The sequence below is a fragment of the Balaenoptera physalus genome (genome assembly GCF_965194825.1).
Source record: "Balaenoptera physalus genome assembly, chromosome: 11".
Lineage (NCBI taxonomy): Eukaryota > Metazoa > Chordata > Mammalia > Artiodactyla > Balaenopteridae > Balaenoptera > Balaenoptera physalus.
The window spans coordinates 106,831,168-106,856,120 of record NC_138896.1 but is presented as its reverse complement, the minus strand read 5'-3'; the positions used below and the strand labels follow the sequence as shown (position 1 = coordinate 106,856,120).

Sequence of the window (24,953 nt, the reverse complement as noted above, 5' to 3'; positions counted from 1 at the left end):
GGTGGGGGTGATTTATGCCTTCTCTCCAGCATTTTTATTGTTGTTGATTTTAAAGTTATGGCACAAAGTGAGGGTTTGAGGTTCAATATTTAATCTACTCTTTGCAAAGTGGAGAAGGGTGGCTCCCTCCTCGCTGGGAAGATGTTTTGATGTCTCTGGTCTGGGGCCTGGTACGCTGCACTTTCCCTGCAGGGGAATGAGGAAGTGGTGGTCATGTGATGAGTCACATGGCTGCACCACAGGTATTCAGCCAGCCCCTGGTTCTCAGCCTATTTCTAAACCCAGCTTTCTGTGGAACTGAGGGATCTAGTACTGAGCCCTTCCAGGGTTCTAGGGTGGGAATTAGCTTGTTTCTCATTAGTATTCCCCTCCGTAGTCATTTGGAGTTCAGCTTTGTTCATTCTGCTGAGTCAGTTTCCACTCCACCAGCTACTTTCCCTGTTCCTAGAGTTTGTTAGTATTTGTGATCCACTGTCCTCTCCTTGACTATTCTTTTTGTCCTTGTGGATCTGTACATTTTCTTAATCCTTTACTCATGCTTAAATGTAATTTGTTAAAGGAATAGAGATAATAAATGCATGTATTTGCTATATTTAACTGGAAGTAAGGGAAAGTATTACTAGTAAAGCAAATTAAAGTTGTTCACTGATAGACTTCAAGGTACTTCATAAGTATGCATTTATCCATTCAACGAGTATTTAAGGAGGGCTTACTGTGTGCGGTGTGCTGGGCATTGTTCTAGTGTTTAAGATACTCTGCTCTCATGAAGCTTCTATCCTATTGGGAAACAACCAATGTCTAAACAAACGAAAAATGTCAAGAGAGCAATAAGTGCTGTAAAGAAAAGTGAAGAGATAGAAAGTGATAAGAGTACTATCTAAGCACATTCAGGGAAGACTTTTCTTAGAAGGTGACATAAATTTTTTTAAAAAATTATCATTTTTAAAAATTTATTTATTTTTGGCTGTGTCGGCTCTTATTTGTGGCACGTGGGATCTTCGTTGAGGCATGCAGGATATTTTGTTGAGGCACACGGGCTTCTCTCTAGTTGTGGCATGCAGGTTTTCTCTTCTCTAGTTGTGGCGCGCAGGCTCCAGGGCGTGTGGGCTCTGTAGTTGTGGTGCACAGGTTCCAGAGTGCATGCGCTCTGTAGTTTGCAGCACGCAGGCTCTCTAGTTGAGGTGCACGAGCTCAGTAGTTGTGGCACGTGGGTTTAGTTGCCCCGTGGCACGTGGAATCTTAGTTCCCTGACCAGGGATCGAACCCACGTCCCCTGCATTGTAAGGCGGATTCTTTACCACTGGACCACCAGGGAAGTCCCAGAAGGTGACATTTAAATGAAGACCTGAATGAAGTAAGAGAGTGATTCAGATATGAGTATCAGGGCGTGGGGTAACATTCCAGGTAGGGGAGAGGGGAGCGTGCTTGGCACAGTAGAGGAACCATGAAGACACCTGTGTGGCAGAAGTGCAGGGGGCGAGGGAGAACATGGTGGGAGATGAGGTCAGGGGGGTAGGTAGTGCCAGGTCTTCTTGGATTATATAGGCTATGGTCAGGAATTTGTATTTTATTCTATGTACGTTGGGGAGCCATTGGAGAGTTTGAGCAGGAGATTGGCCTGTCTTTGAGGGTTGAACTAGGAGCCTGCTGATTGTGCACACTGCTGCACTCAGACCCTGACCTGACAGACCATACTCTTCATTGAAGGTGGGCAGTTTGAGGTAGTCCCTGGTTTTAAACCATTGCTACCCATAGTCCCTGCTGTGGAATTTACCTGCGTGGCCACGTCCATAGCACATTACCCGTGGTCTCCTTGGTCTACAGCTGATTCAGCCAACCTGTATCCCTGATGGACTGATTGAGCTGATAAGATTCCTACTCTTAGGAATTGGAAAACAAGCATTTTTGTTTTTATGCGAAATATGCGTTTCTGGAAAACCTTGTGTTCTACACACTAAAAATAACAGAGCTGGGCTTCCCTGGTGGCGCAGTGGTTAAGAATCTGCCTGCCAATGCAGGGGACATGGGTTCAAGCCCTGGTCTGGGAAGATCCCACATGCCACGGAGCAACTAAGCCCGTGCTCCACGACTACTGAGCCTGTGCTTTAGAGTCCACGAGCCACAACTACTGAGCCCACACGCCTAGAGCCCGTGCTCCACAACAAGAGAAGCCACTGCAATGAGAAACCCGTGCACCGCAATGAAGAGTAGCCCCTGCTCGTCGCAACTAGAGAAAGCCTGTGCACAGCAACAAAGACACAGCACAGCCAAAAATAAAAATAAATAAAATAAATAAATTAAAAAAAAAAATAACAGAGCTTATGGAAAAATAGCGTTCAGGGTGGCCTAGAGCACTAACAAAAGTAATAATAATCCTAATAAAAATGCTAGTATAATTAAAAAAACATGTTAAATTCCTAAAAATCAAATATTAGAGTATAGGATTTTGTCTTAAAAACAAGGTGAAAGTAGCTTTATGGAAGAGTATATAAGGAAGGGTTAAAGATGGTGAATTACTGAATAAATGCATAAAGGTTAGGGAGAACCATGCAATGAGCTTTTCCAAGACAGAACACATGGCCAGAATGAGACAAGAGGATGAACTTGGTGTGAATAGGCGTCGTGCGTGACACTGAATTCCTGTTAGCTTAGATGCCGACGTGCTTTGCATTCTGTGGCTCTACACTGTGATACAAAGCATTAAGGAATTGGGAGCAGTCACTTGTAAATCAGTGTGATTTCAAGTGTTATACTGCCATCATTTCTCTGCTTACAATTTTGTAGAATCAAAATCACATTACAGAAATAACCTTGCAACAGAACATACTTTGCTAACAATGATACCTGTTGAACCCTTACTGTGTGCCAGGTACTGCACATAAGCTCTGTGTCATCTTGCTTAATCTTAACATAATGCCTGTGAAATGGTGCTCTCACACTTTTCATAGTTAAGGAAGCTAAGGCACAGGAGAGGGTTAAATAATGTGTCTACTGGCATATGGTCAGTAAAAGGTGACATTAGACCCTGGAGTTAAAAGATCATGCAGTGTCAGGGCTTGAGATGATGCCATGTGTAAGCCCGAGTTGTTGCAGGACGTAGAAGCAGAGAAAGGTGGTCCTCAGAGAGAGGCCGGAGAGTGACTCTCAGACTCTCAGAAAAAAGCAAAGGGGAGTGAGCAGGTGGCCTGAGAAAGAGATAGAGAAGCTGCCTCACAGCTCTCCCCTTCCCAAATAGCACAGTCATACATCCTGAGACTGGGTTCTGTGAGTGTCCTTCCAACAAATTTCCCCTTTCATTTGAATAAGTTTGAGTGTCATTTGTAACCAATCACTGACAAAAGCACCCAAACCCTCCCAATTCTATTTGATATGTATCTGGCATGTCACATTTTGGGGATATAAACTTCAGTTTTCAGTAAGTAGATTAATTTGATTAATTTGATTAACTTTAATTAAGTTATCTCTTGGGGTTCAAGCCCATGGCTCTCAGATACGCACATGGATTGGTTTTGGGTGGGGAAGGTGCTGTGGAGAGGGGGAAAGTCAGGAACAGAGGGAGAGGGCTTGAATTAGCTCCAGTGTTTTGTCTTAGTTTCTCTTTGAAGGGTCAAGTGAAATCTATTCTGAAGTAACAGTGTGTGGCCATGTCCTGAATTTTATGGAGCCATTTCCTTTTGTCTGTGACTTTACCACCTATGTATATATTGCTACGTTCTTTTTCTTCTTTAATTAATTTTATTTATTTTTGGCTGCATTGGGTCTTTGTTGCTGCATGCGGGCTTTTCTCTAGTTGCGGCGAGCGGGGGCTACTCTTCGTTGTGTTGCTCGGGCTTCTCATTGCGGTGGCTTCTCTTGTTGTGGAGCACAGGCTCTAGGCGTGTGGGCTTCAGTAGTTGCAACATGTGGTCTCAGTAGTTGTGGTGCACGGGCTCTAGGCGTGCAGGCTCAGTAGTTGTGGCTCGTGGGCTGTAGAGCGCAGGCTCAGTAGTTGTGAAGCATGGGCTTAGTTGCTCTGCGGCATGTGGGATCTTCCCGGACCAGGGCTCAAACCCATGTCCCCTGCATTGGCAGGCGGATTCTTAACCACTGCGCCACCGGGGAAGCCCAACATTTCTTTATTATATGAATAAACATGTTCTTTTTTGGTCTTTTTTTTCACATGCGTGTCATCCAGTTATAATCATCCTGTGCATACAACTTTGTATCTTTTGTTTACACAGAATGTTAATTTCACAGGCTAAATGTCATCATCCTTTCCACGGGTTACTGCATAGCCTACGTGACCATCATTTTTCATAGTTACATAATTTTGTATCAAGGGAGCATAGCATAATTTACTAATCCATCTCCTAGTTTAGGACATTTAAGTTGCTTCTGACCTTTCTTTATTATAAATTAACACTGATAAATATATCCATGCTTTTCCAGTCAAGGAATCTACTAGCAAATAACATCAGAAAGCAACTGTTGCTGATTTAAAGAGAAATGAGATTCTTAAAAAACATTGACTTAAAATATATGTGAGGATGGATGGATGGATGGATAGATAACTTACTTGACAGAGTTACCAAGAGAGCTGGAAGACTAGCTTTGCATCTAGGAACTGCACCCAGATCTCACTGAAAAGCTGGTCTGAAGCTGTGGCTGCACACCACACCGCCAAGGCCAGACATGGGGCTCCTGCTGTTAGTGCAAAGTCTCCGCATCTGATCGACCCCCTGCCCTCCTCCAAGGGAGGCCAGACCTGCAAGTATCTGGCATTTTCTGCCTCTACAGTTGGAGATGGGCTCTGCCTTATCTGAACCCCTGAGAGAGGAAATTCCATATTCCCTAGAAAAATAATTTAGGATTACACACTGATAAAGCCATTTCTGTATTTAGGATAGTTTGTGTAAGGTGGTTTCCTGGAAGTAGAATTACCAGGCCAGAGGGCATGAACAAATTTTTTTGATGAGAGGACCTCAACAGTTGGGCCTTGGAGCTTTTTGCTTCCTTGGATTAATCTTTCCTTTAACATGTCATTTACTGGCTGTACTTAGTGAATAGAGTGTTACGTTTCTTAGAACTTTAGTTGTTGAGATGGAAGGACTTTTAGTCACTGCTTTAAAAAAGGATAATCATCTTTTTTACTCTTGATTAATTTTTCCCCTTTCGGTTGGGGTGCCTAGGTTTGTGCTAGAATCTGAAAAATGGATGGCATATTCTTTTTTTTTAATTTATTTATTTATGGCTGTGTTGGGTCTTCGTTTCTGCGCTAGGGCTTTCTCCAGTTGCGGCAAGCGGGGGCCACTCTTCATCGCGGTGCGCAGGCCTCTCACCGTCGTGGCCTCTCCCGTTGCGGAGCACAGGCTCCAGACGCGCAGGCTCAGTAGCTGTGGCTCACGGGCCTAGTGGCTCCGCGGCATGTAGGATCTTCCCAGACCAGGGCCCGAACTCGTGTACCCCCGCATTGGCAGGCAGATTCTCAACCACTGCGCCACCAGGGAAGCCCCTGGATGGCATATTCTTTTAACTTAGATTGTTTTAAGTTTCCACTCCACATACAAACTTGTGGAGTGGAAATTCGTTATTTATGGCATTGTGAACTTACTGTTTTTTAATTTCCTTCCTCTTTCAATCCCCTCCTCCCATCCTACATAAAAGTAAATATCCATATATTTCTTCCTACTCTTCCCCCAGGCTTTCATTTGTTTTGTTTGGTTTAGGGTGATTGACCAGCATTCACTCCATGTCAAACAGGAGGCAAGTGCTCTTTATCTCCCAGCCCCACCTCTCTGTGACCTCCCCCGGGAGCTCCCTTTCCTCTGTGGCCTTGGGGAAAGGGGGAGGCTTAGATTTGAAGCCATTCCACAGTCTCTCATTTGCCCTGACTACACGTGCTCATCTTCTGACCAGAATAGGAGGCTTTGGAGGCTAGAGTTCTGACCTGTATTCACATGCCTGTTACGTGTTGGGTGGATGTAGTAAAATGTTTGTTAAACGAGCCCAGTGCTGTTATTCTTATGGGTGTTTTTATATGTAATGCAGATGGTTATGATGTTGCCTTCCCTTTCAGTGAAGGAGGAACTTGCAAAGACCCCATGTCTTTAAAAATATTGACTTAATGTACTGTGAAATTGAAAATGCTATATGCAGAACATGGTATTTCTGAGTTCTCCAAATCTTCCCTTTACTCCGTATAGTTTTAAAACTGTTTTGAGTTGGTTGTACTCCAAGGTAACATTCTCCTGAGCTCTCAGTTCAGGAAAGGTGGTCTGGGGTGGGGGCCAGCATTTAGTAAAGGCAACAATCTAGGTGAAGGGAGAACTTTGTAAAGCAAAGTTACATCTTCCCTAGAAACAATTAATCATATTATTAGACAAACTGCCTCAGCAGCTGGTGAAACAGCAGGAACATGTCAATTTTGCTTCCTTAGTTACAGGGAGTGATAGTGTACTTGACCTTCAGCAGAGCAGGGTCATAGAGAGGGCATCTTTAAACAGCTCTGTCTGGTTTTGGTGAATGGAATCTGCACTGGCAGTTTGAAAGCACATGCCGATGAGTTCCCCCACCAACCCCTGGCAGTTTTGGTTGGACTCTTTGGCCGGGGAAGTTGCTGAGAAAAAATGTAAATAAAGCTGCAGAGAGCCATTGGCATGGTAAGTAAGTGCAGTGTTCTGCAGAAAAATAAGACCAATTTTGAAGCCTTTTCTCATTCTCTCTGTTTCTGGAGGCAAGTCTCCTTGTAATGCAGTATATTTCATAGGCAGTTGTTTTTATAGCAAGTGGTAAAAAGCAGTGGATTTAGATGCCTAATACGTATTTGAAGGAAATCAATTTAGTGTCTATTGCTATGCTTAGCACCTAGCAAATTATTTCTTCATGGGAGCTTGTATTTGAGTGTGCTGGGTAGACCCAAGTGGAGCAAGAGCTGTTTGTTTGTGGTTGTTGTTGTTGTTTTCAGTAGGTTAACCTGCCTCTGAACAGAGTATGTGAACCTGTTCTTAAATACCTCTTTGTTTTATATAATTGAGGGTAGTAGTCATTGATTTTGGATCTTTGTTTTTGTGCCAAGAAATTTAGGGCTATAGTTTTATCTTTTTAAACATACTATCAACTTGAAAATTTTCAAACTGGTTAATCAATTCTGATTTAAATGAGGTGGATTTATTAATATTGAGGTTTGATTCTTCCACTGGCTTTAGTATAATGAAGAGCTGCCCTTGCCACTCAACAGGAGTAATTCTTTAGGAACGTGGACACTGGCAGTATAAGGTTCTGGTCCTTTGTATGAGGTGAGCGGCGAGCACTTTCAAGACCAGCAGCCTCCTCTGGCTTCCTCCCTCTGTGGTACAAGTTGCTGCACAAAGAGCAGTTAACTCTTTGCCCATTGACCCTTCACCACACTTATTATTTGGTGGTCCTTTGAAATAAAAATAAAAGGAGGATGTGGTACATTTCAGTTCAGGCTGGAGGTGTCCCCTGCCTGAAGCCCTTTACCTACTTAGGCAGTTGTTTACATTGTTCATTATTTCACTAGGAATGTTAAGGAGAAGTGGAAGTTCCTGATTGAGATCGGTAACATGTTGAGTCTGCAGGATCTGTTATTTTTTTTCCCCCCACAGGGTGTGAACTTTGTTGCCCTATTAATAACCCATGGGAATGTTGCAGCCAAAAATCAGGATCAGAATAAATTATAGATTTAGAAACTTAATTTTTGCTTATTAGCTGAATGCTTTGGGCATTCTGTTCAACCTAGATGTTCATCCTTTTCCGAATGACTGCATGTTAACACAGAAATTTTTCCTAAAAATTATTTCCCCAAAAATGCTGCCAAGGCAATGTCATGTTATGGTGAAATAGAGAAGGTTCTCACTCTAGGTTAAAAAGGTATGTACTTTCCCATCAGCCACATATACTTGTGTGTCAGTGGAGGCAATATGCCTTGGTTTATTTATATGATAAACTGCCAAGGCAGGTGTTGTGCATACCTGCAGGATGTTTAACTAGCAGATAGATATAAGAGTGGAGTAAAACAAAATGAGGTCTAGGCAGAGTCCCAGCATTAGGACTGTAAAATAGACTTCTTTATTCTTGAAGTTAAAAAGTACTCATTCTCTAACCAGTCATTGTGGGCCTGATATGTGCCTGGCCTTAGGAGTAAAAGGAACTGTTCCTTCCTGCCCTCTGAGGTAGACTTGAGCAGGTACTATGAGGGCCCTGTGGAGAGTGCTAAGATACAGGCACTCTGGGAGCCCAAAGCAGGACTTGTGCACCAATCCGGGGGGTCACAGACGGCTGACTACAGGAGCTGGGCTTTCGTGAACTCTTTAGACAGTAAACGTTTGTGTGTTGGTAAAGCATGGTTAACTTTAGAAAGGATGTGAAATGGAAGTGCCGATTTTACCCTTTAAGTGTGAGTCAGACAACATGCCCTGGAAAACCTGTATCCAAATGTACTTTCACACCCTGCTTGCTCATGGTTTAATTGAGTCCATTGGACTAGCTGTTTCCGTGTCAAAGTGCAAGTGCTCTGGCCAGGTATAATACACACCTGGGTGTTGCTGGGCATTTACACTTCACTGTGAACTAAATGAGCTTGTCCTTCGCAGCTGGAGCAGATTGAAGGGGTAGAAAGTAAGCTAAGGCAGAGGGCCAAGACTTACTTCAGGCACTGAAAAGGTAGGCAAGAAAGGATGGAAAGGAGATGCTTCTACCGGTCAGAAATGCATCTAATATTTTTATGTTGTTGACTTTTTATCATTGTGCTAAATGATATTCAAAAGAATGCTTCAGGAAAAAAAGTAGACTTCCTGCTTTGATGCCTGTTCATAATATTAGGCTCGAAGTTCACACAGCTGCAAGAATTTCTGGGAGATCCCATCAAGACGTCACTTTGCCTTCAAGCCAGATCATATCTAAACTGCCCCTGATGCCAGTAGAACACACCTTCTTTCTAAAGGCCACAGGAGTAGGGGATCCCAAGTATTTTCCCATTTACCTGTCACTTCTGGAGTTAAGCATCCTTCCCTTGAATCCCAGGGATATTTAAGACTGTTCACCCAATCTAAATTTATTACTGAGGGACTTCCCTGGTGGTCCAGTGGGTGAGACTCCGCGCTCCCACTGCAGGGGGCCCGGGTTCCGTCCCTGGTTGAGGAACTAGATCCCGCATGCATGCCGCAACTGAGAGTTCACATGCCACAACTAAGAAGTCTGCGTGCCTTAACTAAGACCCGGTGCAGCCTAAATAAATAAATAAATATTTTAAAAATAAATAAATTTATTACTGAGCCCATCGCCAGCATGACCCTTGCCCCCTCTCAGCAAATCTGTGGAGGTCTTTGGGATTCTCATATAAAAGGAATCATAAAATTTGCAAGCGTATTCCTTAACGTGGGGGAACCAGAGTCCAGGGGGTTTAAACCGGAGCTCAGGCAGGGTCTGAAAGCTGGCAAATAGTCTTGGCACCCAACCCGCACTTCCTCCCCTGTAGCTGTCCACCCACCGCCGCAGGTGCTGGAAGGCAGGGCCACTTCTGCTTGCTGTGCCCACCCAGTGCGCAGCCCCAGGGTGGCACAGGGTCAGTGCTTAACAGGTTCCAGTGAAGCGTGGACAAGGGTCACTTTGGCCTACTGACTTAGAAAGCTTCTCTGAGTCCCTGTGAAATACTTTTTGAATACTATTATTCTTTTAAATAAAGTTTTTATTGTGTAACATACATATGTTCACAGTTCATAAGTGTGTAACAATAAATTATCATAGAGGGAACATTCCCATGTAACCACCACACAGGTTAAGAACAGAATAGAATTTCCTATCCTCTCCCAATCACTGCCCCCACTCTGCTCCCTAAAAGTGACCTCTTTTTTTTTTTTTTTTTTTAATTTATTTATATTGGCTGCACCGGGTCTTAGTTGCGGCACGTGGGATCTTAGTTGCAGCATGCGTGTGGGACCTAGTTCCCCGACCAGAGATGGAACCCGGGCCCCCTGCATTGGGAGTGCGGAGTCTTACCCACTGGACCACCAGGGAAGTCCCAAAAGTTTTTAATTTTGACAAAGTTCATTTTATCTTTCGTTTCTTTATTTTGCTTTAAGTGTAATAGCTAAGAACTCATTGTCTAAGGCAAGGTCATGAAGATTAACACCTATGTTTTCTAATTTTTGTGTATAATGTGAGGTATATTTTCTTATAAAAAGAAAATAAGAATTTTCCATTCAAGAAGCATCTCACTAGTACAGTTAATCATGTGTAACAAAGATATTTATACACTGTTTATAACTCAGGCTTTAGAAAAAATTTTCAGAAGTTTGTGATAGTATTAATAGTAACTATGTGCTGAATAGAATTAATACTTAACATATTATTTACTAACCCTCTCATCAATCTCATAAAGTAGTAACAATATGTCTATGTTGAATTTGAGGAAACCGAAGTTTAGAGGGTTTAAGTGACTTTCTCAGGGTGACAGTATGTGTTTCAGAGCCTAGGTCTATCTGATTCCATAGCCTATGGGTACTCAAATATTGTTGATTGCTTTAAAACTTCTAAAAAATAAAGTGAGTCAGAAAGGCAGAATATTATTCTATCAGTTAAGAATTCAAAATATCTGAAATGGGTGGAATTAACTTACAGAGTAATAATAGACTCAACCAGAATTCTAAATGTTCATTACTAAGGAAGGATTTAATGCCTATGCACTGATAAAGTGACTGGCGAGCCTTTTCTTCTGAATTACAAATAAACAGAGCTAAGAAATATATGTACATGGATGCTGGGAGATATATTCTGCAAGATTTGAGCCTCATCACACCCTCTCTATAATGGTTTGTGCCTATTCTGCCTATCTCTTAACCAAGAGAAAACTAATATATACAAAGCATTTTGTAAACTAAAAGTCACTATGAGAATATTGCATTCTGTTGTCCTTTCATGGTGAACTTTTTTTGGTAAAATTAATGCTCATGAAAGAAAAAATTTTTTCAACTACCCCAATAATTAATCATGCTGTGCTTTATAAAATTGAGATATAATTCAGTTACCGTAAAATTCACCCTTTTAAAGTGTACAGTTTAGTAGTTTCACAAGGTTGTACAGCCATTACCACTGTCTAATTCTAGAACATTTTCATCATTTCAGAAAGAAACTCCAGGGAATTCCCTGGCTGTCCAGTGGTTAGGACTCCAGGCTTTCACTGTGAGGGCCTGGGTTCGATCCCTGGTCAAGGAACTAAGATCCCACAAGCCACGCGGTGCGGCCAAAAAAAAGAGAAAGAAACTACATATCTATTAGCAGTTATCTCCCCTTTCCCCCATCCCTTCAATCCCTGGCACCCACTAATCTACCTTCTATCCCTATGGATTGCCTATTCTGGGCATGTTATATAAATGAAATCATACAATGTATGGTCTTTTGTGACTGATTTCATCCATGTTGTAGTATGTATCGGTACTTCATTCCTTTTTATTGCCAAATAATATTCCATTGCATAGACATACCACATTTTCTTTATTCATTCATCAGTCTATAGGTATTTGATTGTTTTTACTTTGGGGCTATTACAAATAATGCTGATGTGAACATTTCTACACAAGATTTTTGTAGACATATGTTTGTCTTTCTCTTGAGTATATAACTAGGAGTGGAATTGTTGGTTTATATGGCAACTCTGTTTAACCTTTGAGAATTGACCACACTGTTTTCCAAAGATGCTGTACCATTCTGTATTCCCTCCAGCAGTGTATTAGAGTTCCAGTTTTTCCCCATCCTTGCCAACACTTGTTATAGTCTCATCTTTTTGATTGTAGCCATCCTAGTGGGTGTGAAGTGGTATCTCATTGTGGGCTTAAATTGAATTTCCTTAATAACTAATGATGTTGAGCATCTCCTATGCTACTGGTCATTTGTATATCTTCTTGGGAGAAATTTCTATTCAATTCCTTTGCCTCTTCGGTTTTTTTAAAATATTAACTTATAATAGTTCTGTATAGTCTATATGTGCATGTCCATGTATCAGATACATGATTTGCAAAATTTTTCTCCCATTTTGTAGGGTGTCCTTCCACTTTCTAAATGATGTCCTTTGAAACACAAAACTTTTTAATTTTGATGATGGCCACTTCATCTAATTTTTCTTTTGTTACTTATGCTTTGATATCATATCTAGTAAACCATCACCTAATCCAAGTTCACAAAGAGTTATACCTATATTTTCTTCTAAGAGTTTTATAGTTTTAGCTCTTACATTTAAATCTTTGATCCATTTTAAGTTAATTTTTTCCCATTTTTTAATTGTAATAAAATACATATAAAATTTACCATTTTAACTTTTTAAGTATACAGGTCAGTGGTATTAAATACACTCATAATGTTGTGCAACTTTAACCACTATCCATCTCCATAACTCTTTTTTTTTTATTAATAGTAATCTTTTATTTATTTATTTATTTTTATATTTATTTTTGGCTGTGTTGGGTCTTCATTTCTGTGCGAGGGCTTTCTCTAGTTGCGGCAAGCGGGGGCCACTCTTCATCGCAGTGCGCAGGCCTCTTCACTGTCGCGGCCTCTCTTGTTGCGGAGCACAGGCTCCAGATGCGCAGGCTCAGTAGTTGTGGCTCACGGGCCTAGTTGCTCCGTAGCGTGTAGGATCTTTCCAGACCAGGGCTCAAACCTGTGTCCCCTGCATTAGCAGGCAGCTTCCCAACCACTGCGCCACCAGGGAAGCCCAGATCTCCATAGCTTTTCATCTTGTAAAACTGAAACTCTATACCCGTTAAACACTAATTCCCATTGCCCGCTTTTCCTAGTACCTAGGAATCACCACTCTACTTTCTATCTCTATGAATTTGACTACTTTCAATACTTCATATAAGTGAAATCATACAATAGTCGTCTTTTTGTGACTGGCTTATTTCACTTAGCATAATGTCCTCAAAGTTCATCTGTGTTGTAGCATGTGCCAGAATTTCCTCATTTTAAAAAGCTGAATAATATTCCATTGACTGCATATACCACATTTTGCTTATCCATTAATCTGTACATGGACACTTGGGTTGCTTCCACCCCTTGAGTATTATGAACAATGCCGCTGTAAATGTGTGTACAAATCTTTCTTTGAGGCACTGCTTTCAACTCTTTTGTATATATCCCCAGAAGTGGAATTGCTGGATCATATGGTAATTCTAGTTTAATTTTTTAAGGAACCACAATCCTGTTTTTCATAGCATCTGTGCCATTTTATATTCCCACCAGCAGTGCACAAGGGTTCCAATTTCTCTGCATCCTCACCAACACTTGTTATTTTCTGGGGTGTGTTTTTTTGGTTTTGTTTTTTGCTTTTGTTTGTTTTTTGATAGTAGCCATCCTAATGGGTATGAGATGGTATCTCGTAGTTTTGATTTTTATTTCCCCAATGATTAGTGATGTTGAACAGGCTTTCATGTGCTTATTGGCCATTTGTGTATTTTCTTTGGAGAAATGTCTATTCAAATCTTCTGCCCATTTTTTAGTCAGGTTGAGTTTTTTTTTAATGTTGTTGAGTTTTAGAAGTTCTTTATATAACCCGGAAATTAATGCCTTATCAGATACATGATTTGCAGATGTTTTCTCTCATTCTGTAGGTTGCCTTTTTACTCTGTTGATATTGTCTTTCGATGCGCAAATTTTAAGTTTTTATGAAGTTCAAGTTGTGTGTTTTTTTTCTTTTGTTGCCTGTGCCTTTTGTGTCATATTCATGAAATAATTGCCAAATCCAGTGTGTGATACTTTTCTCCTATGTTTTCTGAGAGTTTTATAGTTTTAGGTCTTAGACTTAGGTCTTTGATCCATTTTGAGTTAATTTTTGTGTATGGTGTGAGGTAAGAGTCCAGCCTCATTCTTTTGCATGTGAATACCCAGTTTTCCTAGTACTGTTTGTTGAAAAGAATGTCTTTTCCCCATTGAATGGTCTTGGCTCCCTTGTCAAAAAATCATAACCTTATATGCAATGATTTATTTCTGGAATCTTTTTTCCTTTGGTCTGTATGTCTGTCTTTATGCCAGTACCACAGTTTTGTGACTATAGCTTTGTAGCACGTCTTGAAATCAGGAAGTGTGAGTCCTCCAGCTTTGTTCTTTATCAAGGTAGTTTTGTCTATTTGGGATCCCTTGAGATTCCATACAAAGTTCAGGATGGATTTTTCTATTTCTGCAAAAAAAAAAAAAAAAAAAAAATCATTGAAATTTTGATAGGAATTGCATTGAACCTGTAAATCACTTTGGGAAATACTGACATCCTAGCAATATTAAGTCTTCCAATCCCATGAACATGAAAAAGGTTTCCATTTATTCTTTAATTCCTCTTAGCAGTGTTTTGTAGTTTTTAAGGTACAAATCTTTTACCTTTTACTTCTTTTCCAATTTGGATGCCTTTTCTTTCTTCTGCTTGCCTAATTCCTCTGGCTAGAACTTCTAGTACAATGTTGAGTAGAGGTGGTGAAAGCAGGCATCCTTGCTTTTGTTCCTTATCTTAGAGGAAAAGCTTTCCGTCTTTCACCATTGACTATGATGTTTACTGTGGGTTTTTCACACATGGCTTTTATTATGTTGAGGTAGTCTCCTATCCTAATTCCTTGAGTGTTTTATCATGAAAGGGTGATAAATTTTGTCAAATGCCTTTTCTCCTTCTATTGAGATGATATTGTGGGGTTTTTTTCCTTCATTCTGTTAATGCAGTGTATTACAGTGGTAGATTTTTATGTGTTGATTCACCCTTGCATTTCAGGAATAAGTCCCACTTGGTCATGGAGTATAGTCTTTTTAATATGCTGCTGATACAAGTTTGCTACGATTTTGCTGAGGATTCTTGTATCAGAGTTCATGAGGGATATTGGTCTGTAGTTTTCTTGTAGTGTGTTTGCCTGGCTTTGGTATCAGGGTAATGTTGGCCTCAAATGAGTTTGGAAGTGTTCCTTACTCTGCAGTATTTTGGCATACTTTGAGAATGCTTCTTTAAATGTTTGGAAGAAATGACCAGTGAAGCCTTCGGGTCCAGGGGTTTTCTTTATGGGAAGATTTTTTTTTAAATTATTGATTCAGTCTCCTTAGTAGTTATAGGTCTCTTCATGTTTTCTATTTCTTCATGATTTACTCATGGTATGTTTTGTTTCTAGGAGTTTGTTCATTTTGTCTAGGTTATCCAATTTGTTGGCATACAATTAATCATTCTTATAATGTTTTATATTTCTGTAGAATTGTTAATAATGTCCTCACTTTGATTTCTTTTTTTTTTTTTTTTTTTTTAATTCAGACAGAAAGTCACAAAAATTATACTCATCCTCATCAGTTCACTCAGTCCCATGTAATTAATTGTTTTTTTTCATCTTGATCTTTTGTTAGCACTTTTATGAGTTCATCAGTTTTTCATCAGAGTTCTGAAAATGCTTATTCATTCAGTTCAGCAGTACAGTCAGTTACCAGAAACCTGTACTTGTCAGAGTCTTTTCCATGAATTTCTTGAAGATGAAACCCTTTTATAGGAACATATTTGCAAAATCATCAGAGTACACCCAGAACTGTCTGTAAATGACAAAAGACTTAAAAATGACCACGGTAAAAGATTTGATGAAAGTTCATAATAATGCAGTTGACAAGAAAATTAGTTATTTCTGAGATATACATTTTAAGGTAATAACTAGGATTATTACTTATAACATTATACCAGAACATATAAGATTTTTAGAAATTTCATGTAATGTCTGAAACATTTATATTAACATATTTCCATACATATTTCCATACAAATACAAATATAAGATTTTTAGGAATTTCATGTAATGTCTGAAACATTTATATTAACATATTTCCATACAAATAACCCAATGAAAGTTTAGTATTAGTTGTTTTGTTTGTTTTTTTATACTGCAGGTTCTTATTAGGCATCAATTTTATACATATCAGTGTATACATGTCAATCCCAATCGCCCAATTCAGCACCCCACCATCCCCACCTCACCGCAGTTTTCCCCCCTTGGTGTCCATATGTCCATTCTCTACATCTGTGTCTCAACTTCTGCCCTGCAAACTGGCTCATCTGTACCATTTTTCTAGGTTCCACATACATGCATTAATATATGATATTTGTTTTTCTCTTTCTGACTTACTTCACTCTGTATGACAGTCTCTAGATCCAGATCCATCCACGTCTCAACAAATGACTCAATTTCGTTCCTTTTTATGGCTGAGTAATATTCCATTGTATATATGTACCACAACTTCTTTATCCATTCGTCTGTTGATGGGCATTTAGGTTGCTTCCATGACCTGGCTATTGTAAATAGTGCTGCAATGAACATTCGGGTGCATGTGTCTTTTTGAATTACGGTTTTCTCTGGGTATATGCCCAGTAGTGGGATTGCTGGGTCATATGGTAATTCTATTTTTAGTTTTTTAAGGAACCTCCATATTGTTCTCCAGAGTGGCTGTATCAATTTACATTCCCACCAACAGTGCAAGAGGGTTCCCTTTTCTCCACACCCTCTCCAGCATTTGTCGTTTGTAGATTTTCTGATGATCCCCATTCTAACAGGAGTGAGGTGATACCTCATTGTAGTTTTGATTTGCATTTCTCTAATAATTAGTGATGTTGAGCAGCTTTTCATGTGCTTCGTGGCCGTCTGTATGTCTTCTTTGGAGAAATGTCTATTTAGGTCTTCTGCCCATTTTTGGATTGGGGTGTTTGTTTCTTTGATATTGAGCTGAATGAGCTGTTTATATATTTTGGAGATTAATCCTTTGTCCGTTGATTCATTTGCAAATATTTTCTCCCATTCTGAGGGTTGTCTTTTCGTCTTGTTTATGGTTTCCTTTGCTGTGCAAAAGCTTTGAAGTTTCATTAGGTCCCACTTGTTTATTTTTATTTTGTTTATTTTTGTTTTTATTTCCATTACTCTAGGAGGTGGATCAAAAAAGATCTTGCTGTGATTTATGTCAAAGAGTGTTCTTCCTATGTTTTCCTCTAAGAGTTTTATAGTGTCCAGTCTTATATTTAGGTCTCTAATCCATTTTGAGTTTCTTTTTGTGTATGGTGTTAGGGAGTATTCTAATTTCATTCTTTTACATGTAGCTGTCCAGTTTTCCCAGCACCACTTATTGAAGAGACTGTCTTTTCTCCATTGTATATCTTTGCCTCCTTTGTCATAGATTAGTTGACCATAGGTGCGTGGGTTAATCTCTGGGCTTTCTATCTTGTTCCATTGATCTATGTTTCTGTTTTTGTGCCAGTACCATATTGTCTTGATTACTGTAGCTTTGTAGTATAGTCTGAAGTCAGGGAGTCTGATTCCTCCAGCTCCATTTTTTTCCCTCAAGACTGCTTTGGCTATTCGGGGTCTTTTGTGTCTCCATACAAATTTTAAGATGATTTGTTCTAGCTCCGTAAAAAATGCCATTGGTAATTTGATAGGGATTGCATTGAATCTGTAGATTGCTTTGGGTAGTATACTCATTTTCACAATGTTGATTCTTCCAATCCAAGAACATGGTATATCTCTCCATCTGTTGGTATCATCTTTAATTTCTTTCATCAGTGTCTTATAGTTTTCTGCATAGAGGTCTTTTGTCTCCCTAGGTAGGTTTATTCCTAGGTATTTTATTCTTTTTGTTGCAATGGTAAATGTGAGTGTTTCCATAATTTCTCTTTCAGATTTTTCATCATTAGTGTATAGGAATGCAAGAGATTTCTGTGCATTAATTTTGTATCCTGCAACTTTACCATATTCATTAATTAGCTCTAGCAGTTTTCTGGTGGCAGTTTTAGGATTCTCTATGTATAGTATCATGTCATCCGCAAACAGTGACAGTTTTACTTCCTCTTTTCCAATTTGTATTCCTTTTATTTCTTTTTCTTCTCTGATTGCCGTGGCTAGGACTTCCAGAACTATGTTGAATAATAGTGGTGACAGTGGACATCCTTGTCTCGTTCCTGATCTTAGAGGAAATGCTTTCAGTTTTTCACCATTGAGAATGATGTTTGCTCTGGGTTTGTCATATATGGCCTTTATTATGTTGAGGTAGGTTCCCTCTATGCCCACTTTCTGGAGAGTTTTTATCATAAATGGGTGTTGAATTTTGTCAAAAGCTTTTTCTGCATCTATTGAGATGATCATATGGTTTTTATTCTTCAGTTTGTTAATATGGTGTATCACATTGATTGATTTGCGTATATTGAAGAATCCTTGCATCCCTGGGATAAATCCCACTTGATCGTGGTGTATGATCCTTTTAATGTGTTGTTGGATTCTGTTTGCTAGTATTTTGTTGAGGATTTTTGCATCTATATTCATCAGTGATATTGGTCTGTAATTTTCTTTTTTTGTAGTGTCTTTGTCTGGTTTTGGTATCAGGGTGATGGTGGCCTCATAGAATGAGTTTGGGAGTGTTCCTTCCTCTGCAATTTTTTGGAAGAGTTTGAGAAGGATGGGTGTTAGCTCTTCTCTAAATGTTTGATAGAATTCACCTGTGAAGCCATCTGGTCCTGGACTTTTGTTTGTTGGAAGACTTTTAATCACAGTTTCAATTTCATTACTTGTGATTGGTCTGTTCATATTTTCTGTTTCTTCCTGATTCAGTCTTGGAAGGTTATACCTTTCTAAGAATTTGTCCATTTCTTCCAGGTTGTCCATTTTATTGGCATAAAGTTGCTTATAGTAGTCTCTTAGGATGTTTTGTATTTCTGCAGTGTCTGTTGTAACTTCTCCTTTTTCATTTCTGATTTTATTGATTTGAGTCCTCTCCCTCTTTTTCTTGATGAGTCTGGCTAATGGCTTATCAATTTTGTTTATCTTCTCAAAGAACCAACTTTTAGTTTTATTGATCTTTGCTATTGTTTTCTTTGTTTCTATCTCATTTATTTCTGCTCTGATCTTTATGATTTCTTTCCTTCTGCTAACTTTGGGTTTTGTTTGTTCTTCTTTCTCTAGTTTCTTTAGGTGTAAGGTTAGATTGTTTACTTGAGATTTTTCTTGTTTCTCTAGGTAGGCTTGTATAGCTATAAACTTCCCTCTTAGAACCGCTTTTGCTGCATCCCATAGGTTTTGGGTCGTCGTGTTTTCATTGTCATTTGTCTCTAGGTATTTTTTTATTTCCTCTTTGATTTCTTCAGTGATCTTTTGGTTATTTAGTAACGTATTGTTTAGCCTCCATGTGTTTGTCTTTTTTACGTTTTTTTCCCTGTAATTCATTTCTAATCTCATAGCGTTGTGGTCAGAAAAGATGCTTGGTATGATTTCAATTTTCTTAAATTTACTGAGGCTTGATTTGTGACCCAAGATGTGATCTATCCTGGAGAATGTTCCGTGCGCACTTGAGAAGAATGTGTAATCTGCTGTTTTTGGATGGAATGTCCTATATATATCAATTAAATCTATCTGGTCTATTGTGTCATTTAAAGCTTCTGTTTCCTTATTTATTTTCATTTTGGATGATCTGTCCATTGGTGTAAGTGAAGTGTTAAAGTCCCCCACTATTATTGTGTTACTGTCAATTTCCTCTTTTATAGCTGTTAGCAGTTGCCTTATGTATTGAGGTGCTCCTATGTTGGGTGCATATATATTTATAATTGTTATATCTTCTTCTTGGATTGATCCCTGGATCATTATGTAGTGTCCTTCCTTGTCTCTTGTAACATTCTTTATTTTAAAGTCTATTTTATCTGATATGAGTATAGCTACTCCAGCTTTCTTTTGATTTCCATTTGCATGGAATATCTTTTTCCATCCCCTAACTTTCAGTCTGTATGTGTCCCTAGGTCTAAAGTGGGTCTCTTGTAGACAGCATATATATGGGTCCTGTTTTTGTATCCATTCAGCCAGTCTATGTCTTTTGGTTGGGGCGTTTAATCCATTCACGTTTAAGGTAATTATCGATATGTATGTTCCTATGACCATTTTCTTAATTGTTTTGGGTTTGTTTTTGTAGGTCCTTTTCTTCTCTTGTGTTTCCCACTTAGAGAAGTTCCTTTAGCATTTGTTGTAGAGCTGGTTTGGTGGTGCTGAATTCTCTTAGCTTTTGCTTGTCTGTAAAGCTTTTGATTTCTCCATCAAATCTAAATGAGATCCTTGCCGGGTAGAGTAATCTTGGTTGTAGGTTCTTCCCTTTCATCACTTTAAGTATATCATGCCACTCCCTTCTGGCTTGCAGAGTTTCTGCTGAGAAATCAGCTGTTAACCTTATGGGAGTTCCCTTGTATGTTATTTGTCGTTTTTCCCTTGCTGCTTTCAATAATTTTTCTTTGTCTTTAATTTTTGCCACTTTGATTACTATGTGTCTCGGCGTGTTTCTCCTTGGGTTTATTCTGTATGGGACCCTCTGCGCTTCCTGGACTTGGGTGGCTATCTCCTTTCCCATGTTAGGGAAGTTTTCGACTATAATCTATTCAAATATTTTCTCTGGTCCTTTCTCTCTCTCTTCTCCTTCTGGGACCCCTATAATGCGAATGTTGTTGCATTTAATGTTGTCCCAGAGGTCTCTTAGGCTGTCTTCATTTCTTTTCATTCTTTTTTCTTTAGTCTGTTCCGCAGCAGTGAATTCCACCATTCTGTCTTCCAGGTCACTTATCCGTTCTTCTGCCTCAGTTATTCTGCTATTGATTCCTTCTAGTGTAGTTTTCATTTCAGTTATTGTATTGGTCATCTCTGTTTGTTTGTTCTTTAATTCTTCTAGGTCTTTGTTAATCATTTCTTGCATCTTCTCAATCTTTGCCTCCATTCTTATTCCGAGGTCCTGGATCATCTTCACTATCATTATTCTGAATTCTTTCTCTGGAAGGTTGCCTATCTCCACTTCATTTAGTTGTTTTTCTGGGGTTTTTTCTTGTTCCTTCATCTGGTATATAGCCCTCTGCCTTTTCATCTTCTCTATCTTTCTGTAACTATGGTTTTTGGTCCGCAGGCTGCAGGATTGCAGTTTTTCTTGCTTCTGCTCTCTGCCCTCTGGTGGTTGAGGCTATCTAAGAGGCTTGATGGGAGGCTCTGGTGGTGGGTAGAGCTGACTGTTGCTGTCTCACTTTGATTTCTGATTTCAGTAATTTGGGTCTTCTCTTTTTTTTCCTTAGTCTATCTAGCTAAAGATTTGTCAATTTTGTTGATCTTTTCAAAGAATCAATTTTTAGTTTCATTGATTTTCTGTTTTCTATATTTCTTTTTTCTCTTCTATAATCTTTATTATATCCTTTCTCCTGCCAGCTTTGGATTCAGTTTGTTCTTTTTTTATTCTAGTTGTAAAAGTTAGGTTGCTCATTTGAGATCTTTTTTTTTTTTTTTTAATGTAAGTACTTATAGCTCATAAATTTCCCACTTAACACCACTTTTGCCATGTCCCCTAAGTTTTGGTACGTTGTGTTTTCGTTTCCATTCATCTCTAAGTTTTTTATAATTACCCTCGTGATTTCCTCTTTGATCCATTGGCTGTTTAAGAATGTGTTGTTTAATTTCCACAGATTTGCGATTTTTGCAGTTTCCTTCTGTTGGTGATTTCTAACTTCATCCTGTTATGGTCGGAGAAGACACTTTGTATGATATCTGTCTTTTAAAATTTGTTGAGATTTAATTTGTGGCTGAACTTATGGCCTGTCCTGGAGAGTGTTCCATGTGTACTTGAGAAAAATGTGTCTTTGTTGTTTCTGAGTAGAGTGCTCTGTATAGTGTGTTCAATCTATAGAGTTAGTTTTTATTGTGTTAAGTCTTCTATTTCCTCATATATCTTCTATCTAGTGGTTCTGTCCATTACTGAGATTGGGCTGTTGAAGTCTCCAATTATTATTGCAGAACTGTCCATTTCTTCCTTAAGTTCTATCAGTTTGGGCTTCACATATTTTTCTGGTTATTAGGTGTGTAAATGTTTGTGATTGTTGTATCTTCTTGCTGTGTTGATCCTCTTATTAGTATCCTTCTTTGTGTCTTACAACCTTTTAAAATTTAAAGTCTATTTTGTTTGATTTTAGTACAGCTACCTCTGCTGTCTTCTGGTTTCTATTTGCATGGACTTTTTCCTTTCATTTTCAGTCTGTTTGTATCTTTGGTTCTGAAGTGAGTCTCTTATAGGCAGCATACAGTTGGAACAGAGTTTCTCTATAATATTCTGCCATTATCTCTTTATTAGAGAGTTTAATCCATTTGCATTTAAATATTTACTGATGAGGAGGGACTTCTGTCATTTTGCTCTTCATTTTATATATGCCTTACAGCTTTTTCTATCCTTCATTTCCTGCATTCCTGTCTTCTTTTATGTTTAGTTGATTTTTTTGGTATTGAAACGTTTAAATCATTTCTCATTTTTTTTGTATATATTCTATAGCTGTTTTCTTCATGGTTACCATGGGGATTACATATAACATCCTAAAGTTACAGATTCACTCTAGTTTGAATTTATACCAACTTAACTTCAATCACATAGAAAAACATTCTTGCTTTACAACTCTGTCCTCACCCCTTTCAGTTGTTGTTGTCACAGATTACATCTTTATACATTGTGTGCCCCAAAACATAAGCTAATAATTCTTTTAAATACATTAGTCTCCTATGTAGAAAACAAGAGTTAAAGTCACAACAATACTAGCTCTTACTTACACTGATAATTGAGGGGTTTTTTTTTCTTTAAATGTATTTGTAGAAAATAAAAAGTATAGTTGTAAACCATCACTACAATAATACTAGCTTTTATAATTGCCCATGTATTTACCTGTATTGAAATCTTTATTTCTCCAATGTCCTAGTGTTTTTTCCTTTCACCTTGCAGGACTCCCTTGAGCATTTCTAGCAGGGCAAGGCTAGTGATCACAAAGTCCCTTACCTTTTGTTTATCTAGGAATGTCTTGGTTTCTCCCTCAGTTTTAAAAATATTTATTTATTTATCTATTTATTTTAATTGAGGTATAGTTGATTTACAGTGTTGTGTTTCTGGCATACAGCAGAGTGATTCAGTTTTTTATATATATATTCTTTTTCATATTCTTTTCCATTATGGTTTATTACAGGATATCGAATATAGTTCCCTGTGCTATACAAAAGGACCTTGTTGTTTATCTATTTTATATGTGTAAATATATGTGGTATATATATGTGTGTGCATGTGTGTGTGTATAGTTTGCGATAAAAGAAATTTTCACATACTGAGATAACGGGAAGTCATTCTGGCTTATGCATGAGTTAACTCGAATTTTATGCTAACTAAAATAGCCTGTTTGTGGCCTATCAAACATACATTGTACATCTGCTTTAATTATTAAAGAAAAGGGCACACTGACCAGAAGTAAAGAATGTCCATGTTGAAAATAAAGATTCCTCTCTTCCTGAGGCGCCAATGCTGGGCCTTCTTTGATGATAAAACTCCCTTCCCAGGTGCCAAGGCCATGCTGACTTACTGATCTCTGATCTTTGTGGGGTTTTTTGTTTTTAAACCTTGAAGAAATGTAATGTTCTTTGTTCTGACAAGATATAAAACGGTGCTGGAAACCATGCTTCTTCAGAGGAGCTTCTCTGAGTAATCTGGGAAGCTGGCTTCTGGGCTTGTCCTTAGTTTGGCTCAAATAAAACTCTTCTTACTATAGATTCTTTATTGATTATTTTCATTGACACTTGTATCTGCTAATCCCAAACTCCTAATTTATCCCCTTCCCCTTTGGTAACCGTAAGTCTGTCTTCTATGTCTGTGAGTCTGCTTCTGTTTTGTAAATAAGTTCATTTGTATCATTTTTTTAAAGATTCCACATATAAGTGATATCATATGCTATTTCTCTTTCTCTTTCTCACTTAACTTCACTTAGTATGATAATCTCTAGGTCCATCCATGTTGCTGCAAATGGCATTATTTCATTCTTTTTTATGGCTGAGTTGTATTCCACTATATATATATACTGCATCTTCTTTATCCATTCATCTGTCGATGTACATTTAGGTTGCTTCCATGTCTTGGCTATTGTAAATAGTGTTGATGTGAACATTGGGGTGATGTTTCTTTTCGAATTAGAGTTTTCACCAGATACATGCCTAGCAGTGTGGTTGCTGGATCATATGGCAACTCTTTATTTTAGTTTTTTAACAAACCTCCATGCTGTTTTCCACAGTAGCTGCACCAATTTACATTCCCACCAACAGTGTAGGAGGGTTCTCTTTTCTCCACACCCTCTCCAGCATTTATTATTTGTAGACCTTTTTTTAAAATTTTATTTATTTTTATTTTTGGTTGCGTTGGGTCTTTGTTGCTGCCCAGGGACTTTCTCTAGTTGCGGCGAGCGGGGGCTACTCTTCATTGCGGTGCGCAGGCTTCTCATTGCAGTGGCTTCTCTTGTGGAGCACGGGCTCTAGGCACGTGGGCTCAGCAGTTGTGGCTTGCAGACTCTAGAGCACAGGCTCAGTAGTTGTGGCGCACAGGCTTAGTTGCTCCGAGGCATGTGGGATCTTCCCGGACCAGGCCTCGAACCCCTGTCCCCTGCATTGGCAGGCAGATTCTTAACCAGTGTGCCACCAGGAAGCCCTATTTATAGACTTTTTAATGATGACCATTCTGACTAGTGTGAGGTGATACCTCATTATAGTTTTGATTTGCATTTCTCTAATAATTAGCGATGTTGAGCATCTTTTCATGTGCCTATTGGCCAACTGTATGGTCTTCTTTGGAGAAATATCTGTTTAGGTCTTCTGCCCATTTTTTGATTGGGTTGTTTGCCTTTTACTATTATTGAGTTGTATGAGCTGTTTGTATATTTTGGAAATTAAGCCCTTGTCAGTCACATCATTTGCAAGTATTTTCTCCCAGTCCACAGGTTGTCTTTTTGTTTTGTTTATGGTATACTTTGCTGTGCAAAAGCTTATAAGTTTTATTTTTGTTTTTATTTCTGTTGTCTTGGGAGACTGACCTAAGAAAACATTGCTACGATTTATGTCAGAGAATGTTTTGCCTATGTTCTTTTCTAGGAGTTTTATGGTGTCATGTCTTAT

At 38.8% G+C, this 24,953-nt stretch overlaps 2 protein-coding genes across 14 annotated transcripts in view; one reads left to right on the top strand and one right to left on the bottom strand.

Moving 5' to 3' along the window:
• The window catches only part of MRPS25 (mitochondrial ribosomal protein S25), a 229,285-nt gene that overhangs the window by 140,324 nt on the left and 64,008 nt on the right, over positions 1-24,953 (bottom strand). Inside the window, exon 5 of one of the 12 annotated variants that reach the window (XM_082413512.1) lies at positions 1,158-1,345. The exons of 6 other annotated variants lie outside the window; for them this stretch is intronic. In XM_082413512.1, the coding sequence (XP_082269638.1) occupies positions 1,173-1,345 (173 nt within the window). In that variant the 3' untranslated portion in view covers positions 1,158-1,172. Of the gene's footprint in view, positions 1-1,157; positions 1,346-3,988; positions 4,060-11,473; positions 14,168-24,953 lie in introns of those variants that run through there. 5 more of the 12 variants (XM_082413509.1, XM_082413493.1, XM_082413508.1 and 2 more) reach the window with 5 other exon arrangements.
• The window catches only part of NR2C2 (nuclear receptor subfamily 2 group C member 2), a 93,842-nt gene that overhangs the window by 22,125 nt on the left and 46,764 nt on the right, over positions 1-24,953 (top strand). The window lies entirely within an intron of this gene.